At 37.4% G+C, this 20219-nt stretch overlaps 1 protein-coding gene across 4 annotated transcripts in view; it reads left to right on the top strand.

The window, feature by feature from the left end:
* The window catches only part of SCP2 (sterol carrier protein 2), a 158461-nt gene that overhangs the window by 54969 nt on the left and 83273 nt on the right, over positions 1-20219 (top strand). For all 4 annotated transcript variants that reach the window (XM_082615918.1, XM_082615916.1, XM_082615915.1 and 1 more), the window contains 3 exons: positions 802-952; positions 2271-2418; positions 16404-16511. In XM_082615918.1, the coding sequence (XP_082472044.1) occupies positions 802-952; positions 2271-2418; positions 16404-16511 (407 nt within the window). The remainder of the gene's footprint in view (positions 1-801; positions 953-2270; positions 2419-16403; positions 16512-20219) is intronic.

A 20219-nucleotide genomic window follows, 5' to 3' on the forward strand; every position in this document is an offset into this window, starting at 1 on the left:
GGAAATTTTACTCAATCATACTAACTACGAGTAAAGGTAAAACAAGAAAAAAAATCAAAGCTCTAATAATGATAGTAGCTCTGTCTTGAAAATTGCTTGACAATATCTGTCTCCTGGAAGACTGAGTTAGTATTGCATAGCTCCTACCTGTGCCTGACTCTCACCTGGATGTGTCCTGGAGTTACTGTCTGGGATGCAAGTGAACAAGTGACGTCCATTTTTATCAGTTGCAGTATGAGTGTCTGCCCATTTTTAAAGTACAGCTCAACTCACAGAAGGCTTCTTGTGTCTGCTGCCTTCCTTCACAGCTGCTCTAAGGAAAAGGTCTATTTTGAGGAGATCTCAACAGTCTTAACCAAACCATGGGCTTTCTGGTATCTCCTATTCCATCCTTTCCCAGTTTCCAAAAGGATTTCAAGACTGATTATTTGGGAGATAGCAAAGTTGGAGCTAGTTAGGCCTATAGTAGAATCTTTACTAGCTCAGGAATAACCTTGTGGACTCCTCAGAAGTCACCAGAAAATACCTTATTTATCTGCAGAGGCAAATCTGGGATTCTTTGCAATAAGAACTTTTTGGGAGAGACCCTTAGAGACCAAGCAGTGACTGACAGCATTTAAATTCTTGATAGAAGTTCAGTCTTCAGGTGCGAAGCATGTATAATTTTTAACTGCAGATATTACAAAGACAGTCCAATGACCAGCAAGCATACCCTGCCTTTCCACACTGAAAGAACTCCTAGACTGAAATCCTAAGATCGAGGTGAATCAGGTGTAAATAACTATTTTCACCTCCTCTTAGTCCCACTTCAGATGGTGCTGCAGCGGCAATTTTGGCTAGTGAAGCATTTGTACAGAAGCACGGCCTGAAATCCAAAGCTGTGGAAATTTTGGCTCAAGAGATGGTGACTGATATGCCAAGCTCGTTTGAAGAAAAAAGCATTATTAAAATGGTGTGTCTGAGATTCTGTTTTATTAATCAGTTAAGGGATTTCTTTTTCAAAATTTCAAGGTGACATCATGTCATCAGCTCTGAACATTATTTACTTGAAAAAAATTGGTCTAGAAAATTTAATATTATAACCCATCCTTAAGAATCTGTTAAGGGAAAATAACTGATAAGAACATATGCATGCACTTTTAACTAACTAGTGTGCTATTTTAAAAAATTTTGAGTTGCCTAAATATGCCTGGAACTCCAGTCTTACAGAGTTAAGGGAAAAGCAAAGATATTTTCAGGAACTTTTTTGCACTTTAAAAATTACTGATTGAAGATTGAGTACAAAATAGAGGAAGTAAAAAAGATGAGAATTCTGACCTAGAGTTCGTTGAATATTTGAAGATACATACATATATACACATATAAAAATGTGCATTATGTACATATACATGTATAAATAAGCATATGGTTTACGTTAGAGTTTACAAAATGCTTTTACAACAATGCTTTGAATTTTAAAATGTTTCTGTAACTTGCCCAAGATCACACAAGCTAGGGTGTGGCAGAGGTGAAACTTATACTCAGGTTTTCTGATTGTAGTACATTTTCCATCACATCACAATTTTATTCCTTGGAAAAGAGGTGAGTTTGCATGTTATTATCTGAGACCAAAGGGGTGTTAATAGCATGAATATTGGAAAAATGGTTTGAATCCTATATGATCTTCTAAAAGAAGATTGTTTATTTTCATATAGAAATTCATCCATATTTTTCAGTGTATCTGAAACATAATGATCTCTTGATAAATCTCTTCAACCTATCTACCACACTATATATTGTGGTTTGATAGAGTTTTTGTAACTTTGCACAGGATATGGCATGAGGAATCGTAAGTCCTTTTTTTTTTTTTTTTTTTTTGCGGTATGTGGGCCTCTCACTGTTGTGGCCTCTCCCGTTGCGGAGCACAGGCTCCGGATGCGCAGGCCCAGCGGCCATGGCTCACGGGCCCAGCCGCTCCGCGGCATATGGGATCCTCCCAGACCGGGGCACGAACCCGTATCCCCTGCATCGGCAGGCGGACTCTCAACCACTGCGCCACCAGGGAGGCCCCGTAAGTCCTTTTTATAGTACAAAATGTAATGTGTATGTTCATTCTCCCTCCTGGATATTCTTTTATTTGGACTTTCTGTGTAATACAGAATTAACTGAGATTTCAATATTTATGGTCAGTTCTCAATTGTTAAGGTTATACATATTAATCTCTTATAAGCCTTATATAAAAGTCCCAGTTTTGATGCCCTTAATTTATTTAAATATGGTTTTGGTTTTAGGTTGGCTTTGATATGAGTAAAGAAGCTGCCAGAAAGTGCTATGAGAAATCTGGCCTGAGACCAAGTGATATTGATGTAATAGAACTTCATGATTGCTTTTCCACCAATGAACTTCTTACTTATGAGGCACTGGGACTCTGTCCAGAAGGTAATATCTTTGATGAGATGCAGATTAACCTACTACATGTCACTGAGAACATTTCACTTTCATCATAAAACAAAACAATTCACTAACTGCCTTTCCCTCCATGTTGGCTCTGCCACACTGTGCAAAGTGAATGTAAGCTATCTTCATCTTGGACTCTTAGAACATGTAGTCTTGGACAGTACCAAATGAGATGACAGAGTATGCAAATAATTTGTTTTATGTAAAGCAGGGGTACTTGTAATGCACTGTTAAGTAAAAAAAAACAAAAACAAACAAAGGTTAAAAAAAATCACATATGTAATTCCAGCTATTTCAAACTGTGTTTGAATAAAGACCTGCAGAAAGGAAAATGGAAAAACTAGTTGGTGGGATCTGGAGGATTTTTTTTCGTTTCGTTTTTAAAGTGGTTGTACCATTTTCCGTTACTACTAGCAGTGTGTGAGATTTCAGTTGTTTCACATTCTCATCAACACTTGACGTGGTCAGTTTTTTTTTTTTTTTTCCTTTTTCCTTCCTTTTTGCGGTACGCGGGCCTCTCACTGCCGCGGCCACTTCCGTTGCGGAGCACAGGCTCCGGACGCACAGGCTCAGCGGCCATGGCTCACGGGCCCAGCCGCTCCGCGGCACATGGGATCCTCGTGGACCGGAGCACGAACCTGCGCCCCCTGCATCGGCAGGTGGACTCCCAACCACTGCGCCACCAGGGAAGCCCAGTGTGGTCAGTTTTTAAAATTTCAGCCATTCAAAAGAGTATATAGTGGTGTTTTATTTTAGTTTTATTATGCATATCCCTCATGACTAGTGATGTTGAGCATCTTTTTTTGTGCTTATTGGTCACTCATATATCTTTTGTGAAGTGTCCAGATCTTTTGCCCTTTGATGATTGGGTTACTTGTCTTTATTGTGTTGTAAATTTATATAAATGTATATTCTGGATACAAGTAATTTGTCTGATATATGTGGGCTATGAATGTTTTCTCCCAGTCTGGCTTACCTTTTTGTTTTATTAATAGTGACTTTTGAAGGACAAATTAAAAATTTTTTGATTATCAATTATATATTTTCTTATCAAATTTTTTTAATGGTTCAGGCTTTTTATATTCCAAGAAACTTGCCTACTGCAAGGTTGTAAAGATTTTCTTCTATTTTTATTCTAGGAGTTCTGTAGTTTTAGATTTTACATTTAAGTACATGATCTATTTTGAGTCCATTTTTACGTTTGGTGTAAGGTAAAGGTTGATATTACTCTTTTTTTCCCCATACATATATTCAGCACCATTTATTGGAAGGACTTTTCTCTCCCCATTGAATTGCCTTGGCACCTTTGTCAAAAATTGCCCATATATGTGAGGGTCCGTTTTTGGATTCTCTGTTCTATTCCAATGATCTACATGTCTACCTTTTCACCAATACCAAGTTAGTTTGGCTACTGTGTTTATTCTACTACACTCTACTATACCATACTATATCAGATAGGATAAGTTCTCCAATTTTGTTCATTTTAAAAATCATTTTGGTTATTTTAGCTCCTTTGCATCTCCATGTACATATTAGAATTAGTTTGTCAATTTCTACAAAATAAAAAGCTTGCTGGAATTTTCATTGAGTCTGTAGATTGATTTAGAGAGAATTGTCATCTTAACAATGTTGAATCTTCCAATCCATTAGATGCGTATGTTTCCATTTATTTAGCTCTCCTTTAACTTCTATTAGAATGTTTGTAGTTTTTAGTATAGCTCTTAGGTGTCTTTTGTTAGGTTTATTCCTTGGTATTTTATGGGTTTGGCATAATTTTTTTTTTAACCTTCATTTTCCAATGTTTGCTGATAGTATATAAGAATACAATTGATTAAAAAAAACTTGGAAACTGTAACTTTGCTAAATTCATTTGTTCTAGTCATTATTTTGCAGATTATGAGTGATTTTTCATATAAACAATCATGCCATTTGCCAGTGACAGTTTTTTGTCTTCCTTTCTGATCTTTTTAATTTTTCTTACCTTACTGCAATGACTGTGAGCTCTAGTACCATATTGAATAGAAGAGGTGAAAGTGGGCATCATTACCTTATTCCTGATCTCAGGGGATGCACTTTAATCTTTTACCATTATGTATAATGTTAGCTATAGGTTTTTTGTTGATACCATTTATCATGTTGAGAAAGTTCCCTACTATTCTAAGCCTGCTGAGGTTTTTGTTGTTTTGTCATCAAGGGGTGTTGAATTTTCAAAAAATTCTTCTGCATCTATTAAAATGATCATATGGATTTTGTCCTTTTTTCTTTTCACATGGTGAATTACATTAATTTTGAATGTTAAACTAACCGTATATTTCTGGGATTAATCCTACCTTTTAATATATTGTTAGAATCAATTTGCTAGCATTTTGTTAATGAAATTTGTTTATATATTCATGAAGGATATTTGTCTGTAGTTTTCTTTTTTTCCAAGTTGTTTTATTCCAGTCTCATAAAATAAATTGAGCAGTGGTCACTCATTTTCTATTTGCTAAAATAGTTTGTGTAAGATTAGTGTTAGTTCTTCCTTGACTGTTACATTACCAGTATAATCAAGTAGATTAAAGTTTTCTTGGGGGGGGGTGTTTTCAATAAATTAAAATTTCTTAATAGATATAAGCCTGTTTATAATTTTATTTATTTACTTATTTTTTAACATCTTTATAGGAGTATAATTGCTTTACAGTGGTGTGTTAGTTTCTGCTTTATAAAAATTGATTCAGCTATACATATACATATATCCCCATATCTCCTCCCTCTTGCATCTCCCTCCCACCCTCCCTATCCCACCCCTCTAGGTGGTCACAAAACACTGAACTGATCTCCCTGTACTATGTGGCTGCTTCCCACTAGCTATCTATTTTACATTTGGTAGTGTATATATGTCCATGCCACCCTCTCACTTCATCCCAGCTTACACTTCCCTCTCCCTGTGTCCTCAAGTCCATTTTCTACATCTGCATCTTTATTCCTGTCCTGCCCCTAGGTTCTTCAGAACATTTTTTTTTTACATTCCATATATATGTGTTAACATATGGTATTTGTTTTTCTCCTTCTGACTTACTTCATTCTGTATGACAGACTCTGGGTCCATCCACCTCACTACAAATAACTCAATTTCATTTCTTTTTATAGCTGAGTAATATTCCATTGTATATATGTGCCACATCTTCTTTATCCATTCATCTGTCGATGGACACTTAGGTTGCTTCCATGTCCTGGCTATTGTAAATAGAGCTTCAATGAACATTGTGGTACATGACTCTTTTTGAATTATGGTTTTCTCAGGGTATATGCCCAGTAGTGGGATTGATGTGTCGTATGGTAGTTCTATTTGTAGTTTTTTGAGCAACGTCTGTACTGTTCTCCACAGTGGCTGTATCAATTTACTTTCCCACCAACAGTGCAAGAGGGTTCCCTTTTCTCCACACCCTCTCCAGCATTTATTGTTTGTAGATTCTTTGATGATTGCCATTCTGACTGGTGTGAGGTGATACCTCATTGTAGTTTTGATTTGCATTTCTCTAATGATTAGTGAAGTTGAGTGGCCTTTCATGTGTTTGTTGGCAATCTGTATATCTTCTTTGGAGAAATGTCTATTTAGGTCTTGTGCCCATTTTTGGATTGGGTTGTTTGTATTTTTGATATTGAGCTGCATGAGCTGTTTATATATTTTAGAGATTAATCCTTTGTCAGTTGCTTCATTTGCAAATACTTTCTCCCGTTCTGAGGGTTGTCTTTTCGTCTTGTTTCTGGTTTCCTTTGCTGTGCAAAAGCTTTTAAGTTTCATTAGGTCCCATTAATTTTTGTTTTTATTTCCCTTTCTCTAGGAGGTGGGTCAAAAAGGATCTTGCTGTGATTTATGTCATAGAGTGTTCTGTCTATGTTTTCCTCTAAGAGTTTGATAGTGTCTGGCCTTACATTTAGGTCTTTAATCCATTTTGTGTTTATTTTGTGTATGGTGTTAGGGAGTGTTCTAATTTCATTGTTTTACATGTAGCTGTCCAGTTTTCGCAGCACCACTTATTGAAGAGGCTGTCTTTTCTCCATTGTATATTCTTGCCTCTTTTATTAAAAATAAGGTGGCCGGCCATATGTGCGTGGGTTTATCTCTGGGCTTTCTATCCTGTTCCATTGTTCTGTATTTTCTGTTTTTGTGCCAGTACCATACTGTCTTGATTATTGTGGCTTTGTAGTATAGTCTGTAGTCTAGGAGCCTGTTTCCTCCAGCTCCATTTTTCTTTCTCAAGATTGCTTTGGCTATTCAGGGTCTTTTGTGTTTCCATACAAATTGTGAAATTTTTTGTTTTAGTTCTTTGAAACATGCCGTTGGTAGTTTGATAGGGATTGCATTGAATCTGTAGATTGCTTTGGGTAATATAGTCATTTTCACAATATTGATTCTTCCAATCCAAGAACATGATATATCTCTCCATCTGTTTGTATCTTCTTTAATTTCTTTCATCAGTCTTACAGATTTCTGTACACAGGTCTTTTGTCTCCTTAGGTAGGTTTATTGCTAGGTATTTTATTCTTTTTGTTGCAATGGTAAATGTGAGTGTTTCCTTAATTTCTTTTTCAGATTTTTCATCATTAGTGTATAGGAATACAAGAGATTTCTGTGCATTAATTTTGTATCCTGCTACTCTACCAAATTCATTGATTAGCTCTAGTAGTTTTCTGGTAGCATCTTTACGATTCTCTATGTATAGTGTCATGTCATCTGCAAACAGTGACAGCTTTACTTCTTCTTTTGGATTCCTGTTATTTCTTTTTCTTCTCTGATTGCTGTGGCTAAAACTTCCAATACTATGTTGAATAATAGTGGTGAGAGTGCACAACCTGGTCTTGTTCCTGATCTTAGAGGAAATGGTTTCAGTTTTTCACCGTTGAGAATGATGTTGGCTGTGGGTTTGTCATATATGGCCTTTATTATGTTGAGGTAAGTTCCCTCTATGCCTACTTTCTGGAGGGTTTTAATCATAAATGGGTGTTGAATTTTGTTGAAACCTTTTTCTGCATCTATTGAGATGATCATGTTGTTTTTCGTTCAATTTGTTAATGTGTTTTTTCACACTGATTGATATGCGTGTATTGAAGAATCCTTGCATTCCTGGGATAAACCCAACTTGATCATGGTGTATGATCCTTTTAATGTGCTGTTGGATTCTGTTTGCTAGTATTTTGTTGAGGATTTTTGCATCTATATTCATCAGTGATATTGGCCTTTAGTTTTCTTTCTTTGTGACATCTTTTTCTGGTTTTGGTATCAGGGTGATGGTGGCCTCGTAGAATGAGTTTGGGAGTGTTCCTCCCTCTGCTATACTTTGGAAGAGTTTGAGAAGGATAGGTGTTAGCTCTTCTCTAAATGCTTGATAGAATTCACCTGTGAAGCCATCTGGTCCTGGGCTTTTGTTTGTTGGAAGATTTTTAATGACAGTTTCAATTTCAGAGCTTGTGATTGGTCTGTTTTTATTTTCTGTTTGTTCCTTGTTCAGTCTTGGAAGGTTGTGCTTTTCTAAGAATTTGTCCATTCCTTCCAGGTTGTCCATTTTATTGGCATATAGTTGCTTGTAGTAATCTCTCATGATCCTTTGTATTTCTGCAGTGTCACTTGTTACTTCTCCTTCTTCATTTCTAATTTTATTGATTTGAGTCTTCTCCCTTTTTTTCTTGATGAGTCTTGCTAATGGCTTATCAATTTTGTTTATCTTCAAAGAACCAGCTTTTAGTTTTATTGATCTTTGCTACCATTTCCTTCATTTCTTTTTCATTTACTTCTGCTCTGATCTTTATGATTTCTTTCCTTCTGCTAACTTTGGAGGGTTTTTGTTCTTCTTTCTCTGATTGCTTTAGGTGTAAGTTTAGGTTGTTTATTTGAGATGTTTCTTGTTTCTTGAGGTAGGATTGTATTGCTGTAAACTTCCTTCTTAGAACTGCTTTTGCTGCATCCCATAGGTTTTGGGTCATCGTGTTTTCATTGTCATTTGTCTCTAGGTATTTTTCATTTCCTCTTTGATTTCTCCAGTGATCTCTTGGTTATTTAGTAGTGTATTGTGTAGCCTCCATGTGTTTGTATTTTTTACATATTTTTTCCTGTAATTGATATCTAGTCTCATAGCGATGTGGTCGGAAAAGATACTTGATACGATTTCAGTTCTCTTAAATTTACCAAGGCTTGATTTGTGACCCAAGATATGATCTATCCTGGAGAATGTTCCATGAGCACTTGAGAAGAAAGGGTATTCTGTTGTTTTTGGATGGAATGGCCTATAAATATTAATTAAGTCCAACTTGTTTAATGTGTCATTTAAAGCTTGTGTTTCCTTATTTATTTTCATTTTGGATGATCTGTCCATTGGTGAAAGTGGGGTGTTAAAGTCCCCTACTATGATTGTGTTACTGTCAATTTCCCCTTTTATGGCTGTTAGCATTTGCCTTATGTATTGAGGTGCTCCTATGTTGGGCACATAAACACTTAAAATTGTTATATCTTCTTCTTGGATTGATCCCTTGATCATTATGCAGTGTCCTCCTTTGTCTCTTCTAGTAGTCTTTATTTTAAAGTCTATTTTGTCTGATATGGGAATTGCTATTCCAGCTTTCTTTTGGTTTCCATTTGCATGGAATATCTTTTTCCATCCCCTTACTTTCAGTCTGTATGTGTCTCTAGGTCTGAAGTGGGTCTCTTGTAGACAGCTTATATATGGGTCTTGTTTTTGTATCCATTCAGCGAGTCTATGTGTTTTGGTTGGAGCATTTACTCCATTTACATTTAAGGTAGTTATCAGTATGTATGTTCCTATTACCATTTTCTTAATTGTTTTGGGTTTGTTATTGTAGGTCTTTCCTTCTTTTGTGTTTCCTGCCTAGAGAAGTTCCTTTGGCATTTGTTGTAAAGCTGGTTTGGTGGTGCTGAATTCTCTTAGCTTTTGCTTGTCTGCAAAGTTTTTAATTTCTCCGTCTAATCTGACTGAGATCCTTGCTGGGTAGAATAATCTTGGTTGTAGGTTTTTCCCTTTCAACACTTTAAATATGTCCTGCCACTCCCTCTGGCTTGCAGAGTTTCTGCTGAAAGATCAGCTGTTAACCTTATGGGGATTTCCTGGTATGTTATTTGTTGTTTTTCCTTTGCTGCCTTTAATATTTTTTCTTTGTATTTAATTTTTGATAGTTTGATTAATATGTGACTTGGCGTGTTTCTCCTTGGATTTATCCTGTATGGGACTCTCTGTGCCTCCTGGACTTGATTATTTCCTTTCCCATATTAGGGAACTTTTCTACTATAATCTCTTCAAATATTTTCTCAGTCCCTTTCTTTTTCTCTTCTTCTTCTGGGACCCGTATTATTCAAATGTTTGTGTGTTTAATGTTGTCCCAGAGGTCTCTGAGACGGTTCTCAGTTCTTTTCATTTTTTTTCTTTATTCTGCTCTGTGGTAGTTATTTCCACTATTTTTTCTTCCAGGTCACTTATCCATTCTTCTGCCTCAGTTATTCTTCTATTGATTCCTTCTAGAGAATTTTAAATTTCATTTATTGTGTTGTTCATCATTGTTTGTTTGCTCTTAGTTTTTCTAGGTTCTTGTTAAACATTTCTTATATTTTCTCCATTCTAGTTCCAAGATTTTGGATCATCCTTACTGTCATTACTCTGCATTCTTTTTCAGGTAGACTGCCTATTTCCTCTTCATTTGTTTGGTCTGGTGGGTTTTTACCTTGCTCCTTCATCTGCTGTGTGTTTCTCTGTCTTCTCATTTTGCTTAACTTACTGTGTTTGGGGTCTCCTTTATGCAGGCTGCAGGTTTGTAGTTTCCATTGTTTTTGGTGTCTGCCCCCAGTGGGTAAGGTTGATTCAGTGGGTTGTGTAGGCTTCCTGGTGGAGGGGACTGGTGCCTGTGTTCTGCTGGATGCGGCTGGATCTTGTCTTTCTGATGTGCAGGACTCCATTCCGTGGTGTGTTTTGGGGTGTCTGTGACCTTATTAAGATTTTAGGCAGCCTCTCTGCTAATGAGTGGGGTTGTGTTCCTGTCTTGCTAGTTGTTTGGCATAGGGTGTCCAGCACTGTAGCTTGCTCGTCATTGAGTGGAGCTGGGTCTTAGTGTTGAGATGGTGATCTCTGGGAGAGCTTTCACCATTTGATGTTACATGGAGCCAGGATGTCTCTGGTGGGCCAATGTCCTGAACTCAGCTCTCCCACCTCAGAGGCACAGGCCTGATACCTGGTTGGAGCACCAAGACCCTGTCAGCCACATGGCTCAGAAGAAAAGTGAGAATATAGAAAGAGAGAAAGAAAAAAATAAAATAAAATAAAGTTTTAAAAATAAAAAATAAATAAGTTATTAAAGATAAAAAATTAAAAAGTATTAAAAATAAAAGAAAGAAAGAAGAGAGCAACCAAACCAAAAAAACAAATCCACCAATGATAACAAGCACTAAAACCTATACTAAAAAAACAAGAAACAGAGAAAAAACACACAAAAAATGGACAGACAGAACTCTAGGACAAATGGTAAAAGCAAAGCTATAGAGACAAAATCTCACAAAGAAGCATACACATACACCCTCACAAAAAGAGAAAGAGGAAAAAAATATATATGTATATATATAAAAAAAGCAAGAGAGCAACCAAATCAATAAAAAAAATCTACCAATGATAATGAACTCTATATACTAAACTAAGATAAACATAAAACCAGAAACAAATTAGATCCAGAAAGTAAACCCCAAGTCTACAGTTGCTCCCAAAGTCCACCAACTCAATTTTGGGATGATTCCTTGTCTATTCAGGTATTCCAGAGATACAGGGTACATCAAGTTGATTGTGGAGATTTAATCTGCTCCTCCTGAGGCTGCTGGGAGAAATTTCCCTTTCTCTTCTTTGTTCACACAGCTCCTGGGGTTCAGCTTTGGATTTGGCCCCGCCTCTGCATGTAGGTTGCCTGAGGACGTCTGTTCCCTGCCCAGACATGACAACGAGGTTGAAGTAGCAGCTCATCAGGGGGCTCTGGCTCACTCAGGCTTGGGGGAGGGAAGGGTACGGAATGTGGGGCGAGCCTGTTGCGGCAGAGGCCAGTGTGATGTTGCAACAGCCTGAGGCACGCTGTGTGTTCTCCGGGGAAGTTGTCCCTGGATCCCGGGACCCTGGCGGTGGCAGGCTGCACAGACTCCCGGGAGGGGAGGTGTGGATAGTGACCTGTGCTGGCACACAGTCTTCTTGGTGGCTGCAGCAGCAGGCTTAGCGTTTCATGCCCGTCTCTTGTCCACACTGATAGCCATGGCTCGCGCCTGTTTCTGGAGCTCGTTTAGGTGGTGCTCTGAATCTCCTCCTCTCTTGCACCCTGAAACAATGGTCTCTTGCCTGTTACGCAGGTCCAGACTTTTTCCCAGACTCCCTCCTGTTTTGCTGTGGCACACTAGCCCCCTTCAGGCTGTGTTCATGCAGCCAACCCCAGTCCTCTCCCTGGGATCTGAACTCTGAAGCTGGAGCCTTAGCTCCCAGCCCCCACCAGCCCCGTTGGGTGAGCAGACAAGCCTCTCAGGCTGGTGAGTGCTGGTCGGCAGCAATCCTCTCTGCGGGAATCTCTCCGCTTTGCCCTCTGCACCCCTGCTGCTGTGCTCTCCTCCGTGGCTCCAAAGCTTCCCCCCCGCCACCCTCCGTCTTCGCCAGTAAAGGGACTTCCTAGTGTGTGGAAACTTTTCCTCCTTCACAGCTCGCTCCCAGAGCGGCAGGTCCCATCTCTATTCTTTTGTCTCTGTTTTTTCTTTTTCTTCTTTTGCCCTACTGAGGTACACGGGGAGTTTCTTGCCTTTTGGGAAGTCTGAGGTCTTCTGCCAGTGTTCAGTAGGTGTTCTGTAGGAGTTGTTCCACATGTAGATGTATTTCTGATGTATTTGTGGGGAGGAAGGTGATCTCCACGTCTTACTCCTCCGCCATATTGAAGATCTGATCTATACTTTTTGCTTCTTCCTGTACCTATTAATTCTGGTAAGATATATTTTTCAAGAAAATTGTCCATTTTATTTAAGTAGCCAAATTTGTTACTGAAGTTGTTCAAAGTATTCTCTTATTATCCTTTTAATGTCTATAGAATCTATGGTGATAACCTTTTTTTTTAATTCCTGATATTGATGGTTTTTGTTCTTTCTCCTTTTTTTCTTCATCTGTCTAGCTAGAAGTTTGTCAATTTTGTTGAGCTTTACAACGATTCAGCTTTTGCCTTTGTTACTGTCTTTTTTTCCCCCTCCATTTCACTGATCTCTGCTCTTTATTATTTACTTCCTTTAACTTACTTTGGGTTTACTTTTTTTTGTTTTGTTTTGCTTTGTTTTAAGTTTCTTATGATAGATCCTTAGATCATTTATTTTAGATATTTCTCCTTTTGTAGTGTAAGTATGTAAAGCTATACGTTTTCTTCTAAGCAGTATTTTAGCTGCATTCCACAGATTTTGATATATTCATTGTCATTTAGTTCAGAATATTTAAAATGTCCCTTTAATGTCTAATTTTGTCTTTGACCTGTAAATTATTTAGAAGTGTGCTGTTTAATATCCAGGTATTTGGAATTTTCCTAGGTATCTTATTGTTATTGCTGTCTATTATAATTTTGCTGTAGTCAGAGATTACACTTTGTTTGATTTTGATCCTTTTAAATTAATTGAAATTTACTTTATGGTTCAGCATATGGTATATATTGGTGAACTTATGCACTTGAAAAATAATGCAGATTCTGCGGTTGTTAGATGTAGTGTTCTATATATGTTAATTAAATCAAGATGATTGATAGAATTTTTAAGACCTTCTGTGTCTCTACTAATTTATTTGACTTGCTCTATTACTTGCTGAGAGAGGGGTGTAAGAATCTCCTACTACAATTGTGGAACTATTTCTTTCTTTATTTCTGTCAATTTTTGCTTCATTTATTTTGAGGCTCTCTTATTTATAATTGTTATGTCTTCCTGATGAGTTGTGTTTTTTTTCATTATGAAACATTCTGCTTTATCTCTGGTTACATTCTTTATCTAGAAGTCTCTTTTATCTGACTAACATAGCATGCCAGCCTTCTTATGCTTACTGTTTACATGATATATCTTTTTCTATCTGTTTGCTTTCAACCTATTTGGGTTATTTATTTATTTATTTACTTATTTATTTGTCTATTTAAGGTGTGTCTCTTGTAGGCAGTAGTGTATTGTTTTTTATCGACTTTGTCGGTTTCTGCCTTTTAACCGAGTGTTTAACGGAGTGTCGTCTAATACAGTAGCCACTAGCTCTATGTGGTTATTGAATCCTTAAAATGTGGCTAGTCCAAATTGAGATGTGCTGTATGTAAGTATGAAGTACACATCAGATTTTGAAGACTTAATATGAAAAATAGAATATAAAGTATTTCATTAATAATTTTTTATAGTGCTTACATTTTTTAAAAAAAATATTTATTTTTATTTTTGCCTGTGTTAGGTCTTCGTTGTTGTGTGTGGGCTTTCTCTAGTTGCGGCGAGTGGGGGCTACTCTTTGTTGCAGTGCGCGGGCTTCTCATTGCAGTAGCTTCTCTTGTTGTAGAGCATAGGCTCTAGGCACGTGGGCTTCTGTAGTTATGGCGCGTGGGCTCTAGAATGCAGGCTCTGTATGTGGCACACGCGCTTAGTTGCTCCACAGCATGTGGAATCATCCTGGACCGGGGATCAAACCCGTTTCCCCTGCATTGACAGGTGAATTCTTAACCACTGTGCCACCAGGGAAGTCCTTGTATTGGTTACATTTTGAAATGAAAATATTTTGGATATATAGGGTTAAGCATTATAAAATATGTATTAAATAAAATATATACTAGAAAATTTTAAAGTACATATGTGATTTGCATTATATTTCTGTTGGGCAGTGTGATTTAAAGCACATTAACGTTTAATGTAATTACATATTTATATAGTAGGATTTAGGTTGACCATTTTATTATCTGTTTCCTCTGTATGTCCCTTTGTTTTTTGTTACTCTGTTTTCTCTCTCACCTGCTGCCTTTTGGATCATCTGAATATTTTTAGTATGACATTTTACTATGTATTGGCTTTTTGGCCATATCTGTTTATTCTTAGCTTAGATTTTGGTTAGTTTTGTTTTGTTTTAGTGGTTGCAGGGTTTCTCAACCTCAATACTGTTGACACTTGAGGTAAATCATTCTTTTTTGTGGGGCTTGGACATTGTAGGATGTTTAACAGCATTCCTGGCCCTCAACTCACTACATGCCAGTAGTACCTACCCCCACAGTTGTGATAATCAAAAATGTTTCCAGACATTGCCAAATGTCCCCTGGGGGACAAAATTTCTCTGGGCTGGGAACCACTGCTGTAGGGGTCTCCTTAGTGTTAATATTGTACCACTTCACATAAAATGTAGAAACCTTGCAAACATATACGTCCATTAACCAATTCCCTTCTTCCTTACACCCACCTTTATGTTAAATTATCATATGTATTACATCTATGTACATTAAAAAAACCCCAAAGACAGTGTTATAATTTTTGTTTTCAATAGTTGCACATATTTTAAAGACCTTAAGAGGAAAAAAGTCCTTTATATTTACCCAGATATTTATTATTTCTGTTGTTCTTTCCTCTTTCTTGCTGTTCCAAGTTTTTCTAGAGAATTTACTTCAGCATTTCTTATAAAGCAGGTCTTCTGGAATGTTAATTCCCCAGTGGAATATTCTGATACTTCATAGGATTGTATGTATTATGGAAAATCATGCAGTAAATTATTTACTTCTTGGGGTTGGTTTGTGTTCAGTCTGCTATTACTTGGTACAGTGACAATATTTAACAATATGAAAGCAGTAATAGCAGATAGTTTACTTGTTATGACTAGAGCCTTGTATCAGGTTCTGTGTTAGAAACACATCAAAAAATAGAAGAATGTCTCAATGGATGGTTTTTAGTCTACAACCTAGATTTAAAATCAAATTAAAAGTGTTAAGTCATCTAAAATTCTGTGATTAGTATGTTTCATTTTGACTGTAGAGAAACGCTCTTGTTTTTGAAGGCAATAAAATGTGTTGGCTAAGAACACAGGCTATGGAGCCAGGCTGCCTGAGTATTCTAGATCCCCTACTTTGGCCTTAGATTGGTTACTTAATATCTATGTGTCTCTTTCCTTATCTGTAAAGTGGGAATGATAGTACCTACTTCATAGGGTTGAGGATTAAATTAAATTTTGTAAATATGCGTAAAATAATGAGAACAAAGCCTGACACAGAGTGAATACGTAAAAGCTATTAGCCACCTCTGATAACACCACCACCACCATTATCATCATTTGGAGATTCCACCTCTCATTACTAGAAATATCATCTGGAAGAATATTTTATACAGTACATGCATTTTTATTTACTTCTTAACCACCTGAAAGAATGACCAGGGAATCGATAGTAATGTTGAAGCTGCCAAGCATGTGATATAATTTTTTTGTTTTAAGCTTACATTTATGCTCAACGGTATTTTCAGTCATTTTCCTTCATTTCATGAAAGTGCTCTTTTTTTCCTGTCCCTCTCCCCCTGTTGTTTACTAAGAATATTTATATAGAATGTAATAGTACAGTTGAAATGGAAATGAATATTTTGTCAAAATTATGAATTTTTAAACCTAATATTATTTTACAATATTGTTTCCATTTCAGTGCTTTTCTTCTCGTTCTCTGAATCTCGATTATATTTGTAGCAATTTTGGAAGCAGAGAGCTCTTAGGAGCTAATAGGAGCTTTGTTTCATGCAGGAAGTGTTCTGAAAATATAAGCTTTTATTACTCAATATTTATTACCTCACTTTTAGAAGTGCTTGTATCAATTTGAAGTTAGTTTGAGCCATCAAGAAATGTTTGCTCCAAGAAATTTTTGGCTATCTGTAAGTTTTAAAAAAACAAACATATCATTTGTTCCAATGTTATTTTTAACATTTATGAATATTATTTTTCCTTCTATAGGTCAAGGTGGGAAGCTGGTTGATAGAGGAGATAATACTTATGGAGGAAAGTGGGTCATAAATCCTAGTGGTGGATTGATTTCAAAGGGACACCCACTTGGAGCTACAGGTAATAATACACACAGATTTTATAATTTTTAAGTCATTTTTGGCATAAGTGTGAATGATTTGGTCATTGATTTGAATGAATGATTATATTCTCTGATTTTGGTAGCCAGTGTTTTAAATGATTATTTAGCCATGGTATCTTCGATTTTCATTAAGTATAGTATAGTTCAATAATCTTGATTAATTGATGAGAATTTGAATTAGTTGAAACTCTAAATTCAACAACAGGCATTTTAAAAAGTTTGATTATTTTAAAGTTTGTGTACAGCTTAACAAGATGTTTCTAGATCTGCTAGATAAGAATCATTTGAAATAAGCACGTTATTTATATATAGTTACATATGTGGTTGGTGTTGCATAGAAATTTTTTTCTCTTGAGAGAACTGGACTAAAAGATATAAAATAAGAATTTCACTATGGCTCTACTGCTGACTGGCCATGTGATGCTTTTGATTAATTATCAGTCAGTTAGTCACTTTGAGTTTCCTTAATTGTAAAATGAAATTGTACAAAGTGGTTTCTGAAATAACTTAGGACTAAAATTCTGAGATTTATTTTATGAAGACAGGTGAGTTTTATATTTTTTCATAGTATCTTATATATTAAGCAATATTTTATAAATTATCACAAATTCCAAAATAGAGAAGTTAGAATTTATAGTGTATTTATTACAGCAATTAACTTTGGCTTGTTTCTGTTTATCACTCAAATTAGGTAAGTTTATAATCTAGTAGAGAAAATGGGTATACATAGATAGAGCATAAGAGAGAGATAGGTAGACAGGCACATACAGTTGCAGTATAATGTGCCACCTTGCTATTTGTTTTCTGTCCTGTCTGTTCTTTGGTTCTTTTCTGTCTTTCATAATATCTTTTATTAATGGGTATTTTTTAGTATTTTATTTTCTCTCTTCTATTGAATTATTTCTTTTTCTCTCTCTCTCTTTTTTTTTTTTTTTTTTTGTGTTTGCTCTAGGATTTTCAACATCCATCTTTAATTTACTGTAGTCTACCTTCAAATAATGTCATACAATTTCACTTATAATGTAAGGGATTTTTACAACATATTTCCGTGTATCCCCTCCTATCCTTTGTGCTATTATTGTCATACACATACTTCTAAATATATTATTAACCCCACAATATACTATTATTATTGCTTTAAATAATTTAATGTCTTTAAAAGTAATCTTAAAATGAGGTGAACGAGAGTGATGTTACTGAGAGTGGCAGAATAACCACATCTGAAAATACTCTGTTACAAAATTACCAAAACACTTGCAAAAATTGTCAAGATCAACTTTTTCAGAACTTTGGAAATTAACCAAAGGCTTACAACAATCTGGGGGAGCATTTATTAAAAACAAGTCAACAGCGTTATCTCTGTAAGAACAGCAAGCTTTGTGGCATTTTTTACTTGCTCTGGTAACAGTCCTTTCTCCAGTCTCATGGTAACCTTGAAAACCAACAGCCTGAAATCATGGTGAAAACTAGCATCTTACCCAGCACTGGAGGAGTCAAAATGGAACTGGAGCTCTTTCAAAGCCCCATATTCAGAGACTTGTCATTATTTGACCTGTCTGGAAGTTCCCTGGTAAACCAGTCTCAAAAAGCTTGTCTTCATGTAACCTGACAGAGAACTTGTCCAGTGTAAACAGTATTTTCCTCAGAGTCATTTGTCAAGAACAATCAGCAACAACTGTTTAACAACATAGCTGCCTGAGATGCCGATAACAACTGGAGCAAACAAAAAATTAACCAAAAAAAAAAAAAAAAGCTTAAAAGAAGAAGCTGGTGAATGAAATGTCCATAGAAACTGAGGTAGCCCAAATATTGGATTTGCTAGACAAAGACTCTAAATCAGCTATTTAAGTATGTTCAAAGAAGTAAAAGTATAAAAGTATACTTTCTTTTACTTCTTTATATATAGTAAAGAAGTAAAAGAAAGTATAATAATGTTTCACCAAACAGAGTATCAATTACTAGATAGAAATTATAGAAAAAAAACAAATAAATTCTGGCATTGAGAAGAAAAGTAACTGAAATGAAGAATTTACTAGAGGGGCTCAATACCCCTCTAGATTTGAACAGGCAGAAGAAAAAAATTGGTGAACTTTAAGATAGGTCGATGGATATTATTCAGTCTGTGAAACAGGAAAAAAAAAAAAGAAGAAAAATGAACAGAGCCTCAGAGACTTGTGGGACATCAGCAAAATATAGCAACATATACATACTAATAGTCCCAGAAGGAGAGGAGAGGAAAAAAAGGGGCAGCAAGAATATTTGAAGAAGTGAGGGCTGATAAACTCCTTAAACTTGAAGAAAAAACATGAATATACATATCCAAGAAACTTAACAAGTAGGAATACCTCAAAAAGACCCACACCTAGACACATAATCAAACCATTGGAAGCAAAAGACAAAGAGAATATTGAAAGCAACAACAGAGAAGTGATTCATCATGTACAAAGGATCCCCAATAAGACTTAACCTCTGATTTATCTTCTGTAACCATTAAGGCAGTGTGATGAAAGAAGCTGCCAACCAAGAATTCTGTATTCAGTGAAACTACCTTTAAAAAATGAAGAAGTTAAGACATTCCTAGATTAAAAAAATTGAGAGAATTTATCACAGACCTCTCTATAAGAAATAATTTTAGGAACTTCCGGGTAAGATGGCGGAAGAGTAAGATGCGGAGATCACCTTCCTCCCCACAGATACACCAGAAATACAGCTACACGTGGAACAACTCCTACAGAACACCTACTGAAGGCTGGCAGAAGACCCCAGACCTCCCAAAAGGCAAGAAACTCCCCACATACCTGGGTAGGGCAAAGCGGAGAGATTCCTGCACAGAGGATCGGTGCCGAGCGGCACTTACCAGCCTGAGAGGCTTGTCTGCTCGCCCGCCGGGGCGGGCGGCGCTGGAAGCTGAGGCTCGGGCTTTGGTCAGAGCGCAGGGAGAGGACTGGGGCTGGCGGCGAGAACTCAGCGTGAAGGGGGCTAATGTGCCACAGCTAGCCGGCAGGGAGTCCGGGAAAACTCTGGAGCTGCCGAAGAGGCAAGAGACTTTTTCTTCCCTCTTGGTTTCCTGGTGTGCAAGGAGAGGGGATTAAGAGCGCTGCTTAAAGGGGCTCCACAGACGGGCGCGAGTCACGACTGAAAGCGCAGAGCCCAGTGACGGGCGTGGGACGCTGGGGCTGCTGCTGCCGCCGCCAAGAAGCCTGTGTGCGAGCGCAGGTCACTGTCCACACCGCCCTTCCGGGGGAGCCTGTGCAGCCCGCCACTGCCGGGGTCCCGGGATCCAGGGGCGGCTTCCCTGGGAGAACGCACGGCGCGCCTCGGGCTGGTGCAACATCACGCCGACCTCTGCCGCTGCAGGCTCGCCCCGCACTCCGTGCCCCTCCCTCCCGCCCGACCTGAGTGACCCACAGTCCCCGAAGAGGCTGCTCCTTTAACCCTGTCCTGTCTGAGCGAAGAAAAGACGCCCTCCAGCGACCTACACGCAGAGGCGGGGCCAAATCCAAAGCTGAGACCCAGGAGCTGTGAGAACAAAGAAGAGAAAGGGAAACCTCTCCCAGCAGCCTCAGAAGCAGCGGATTAAAGCTCCACAATCAACTTGATGTACCCTGCATCTGTGGAATACATGAATGGACAACACATCATCCCAAATTGAGGAGCCAGGAGTCAGTGCTGTGCCTCTGAGGTGG

Source organism: Mesoplodon mirus (genome assembly GCF_964341445.2).
Source record: "Mesoplodon mirus genome assembly, chromosome: 3".
In the NCBI taxonomy this organism is placed as follows: domain Eukaryota; kingdom Metazoa; phylum Chordata; class Mammalia; order Artiodactyla; family Ziphiidae; genus Mesoplodon; species Mesoplodon mirus.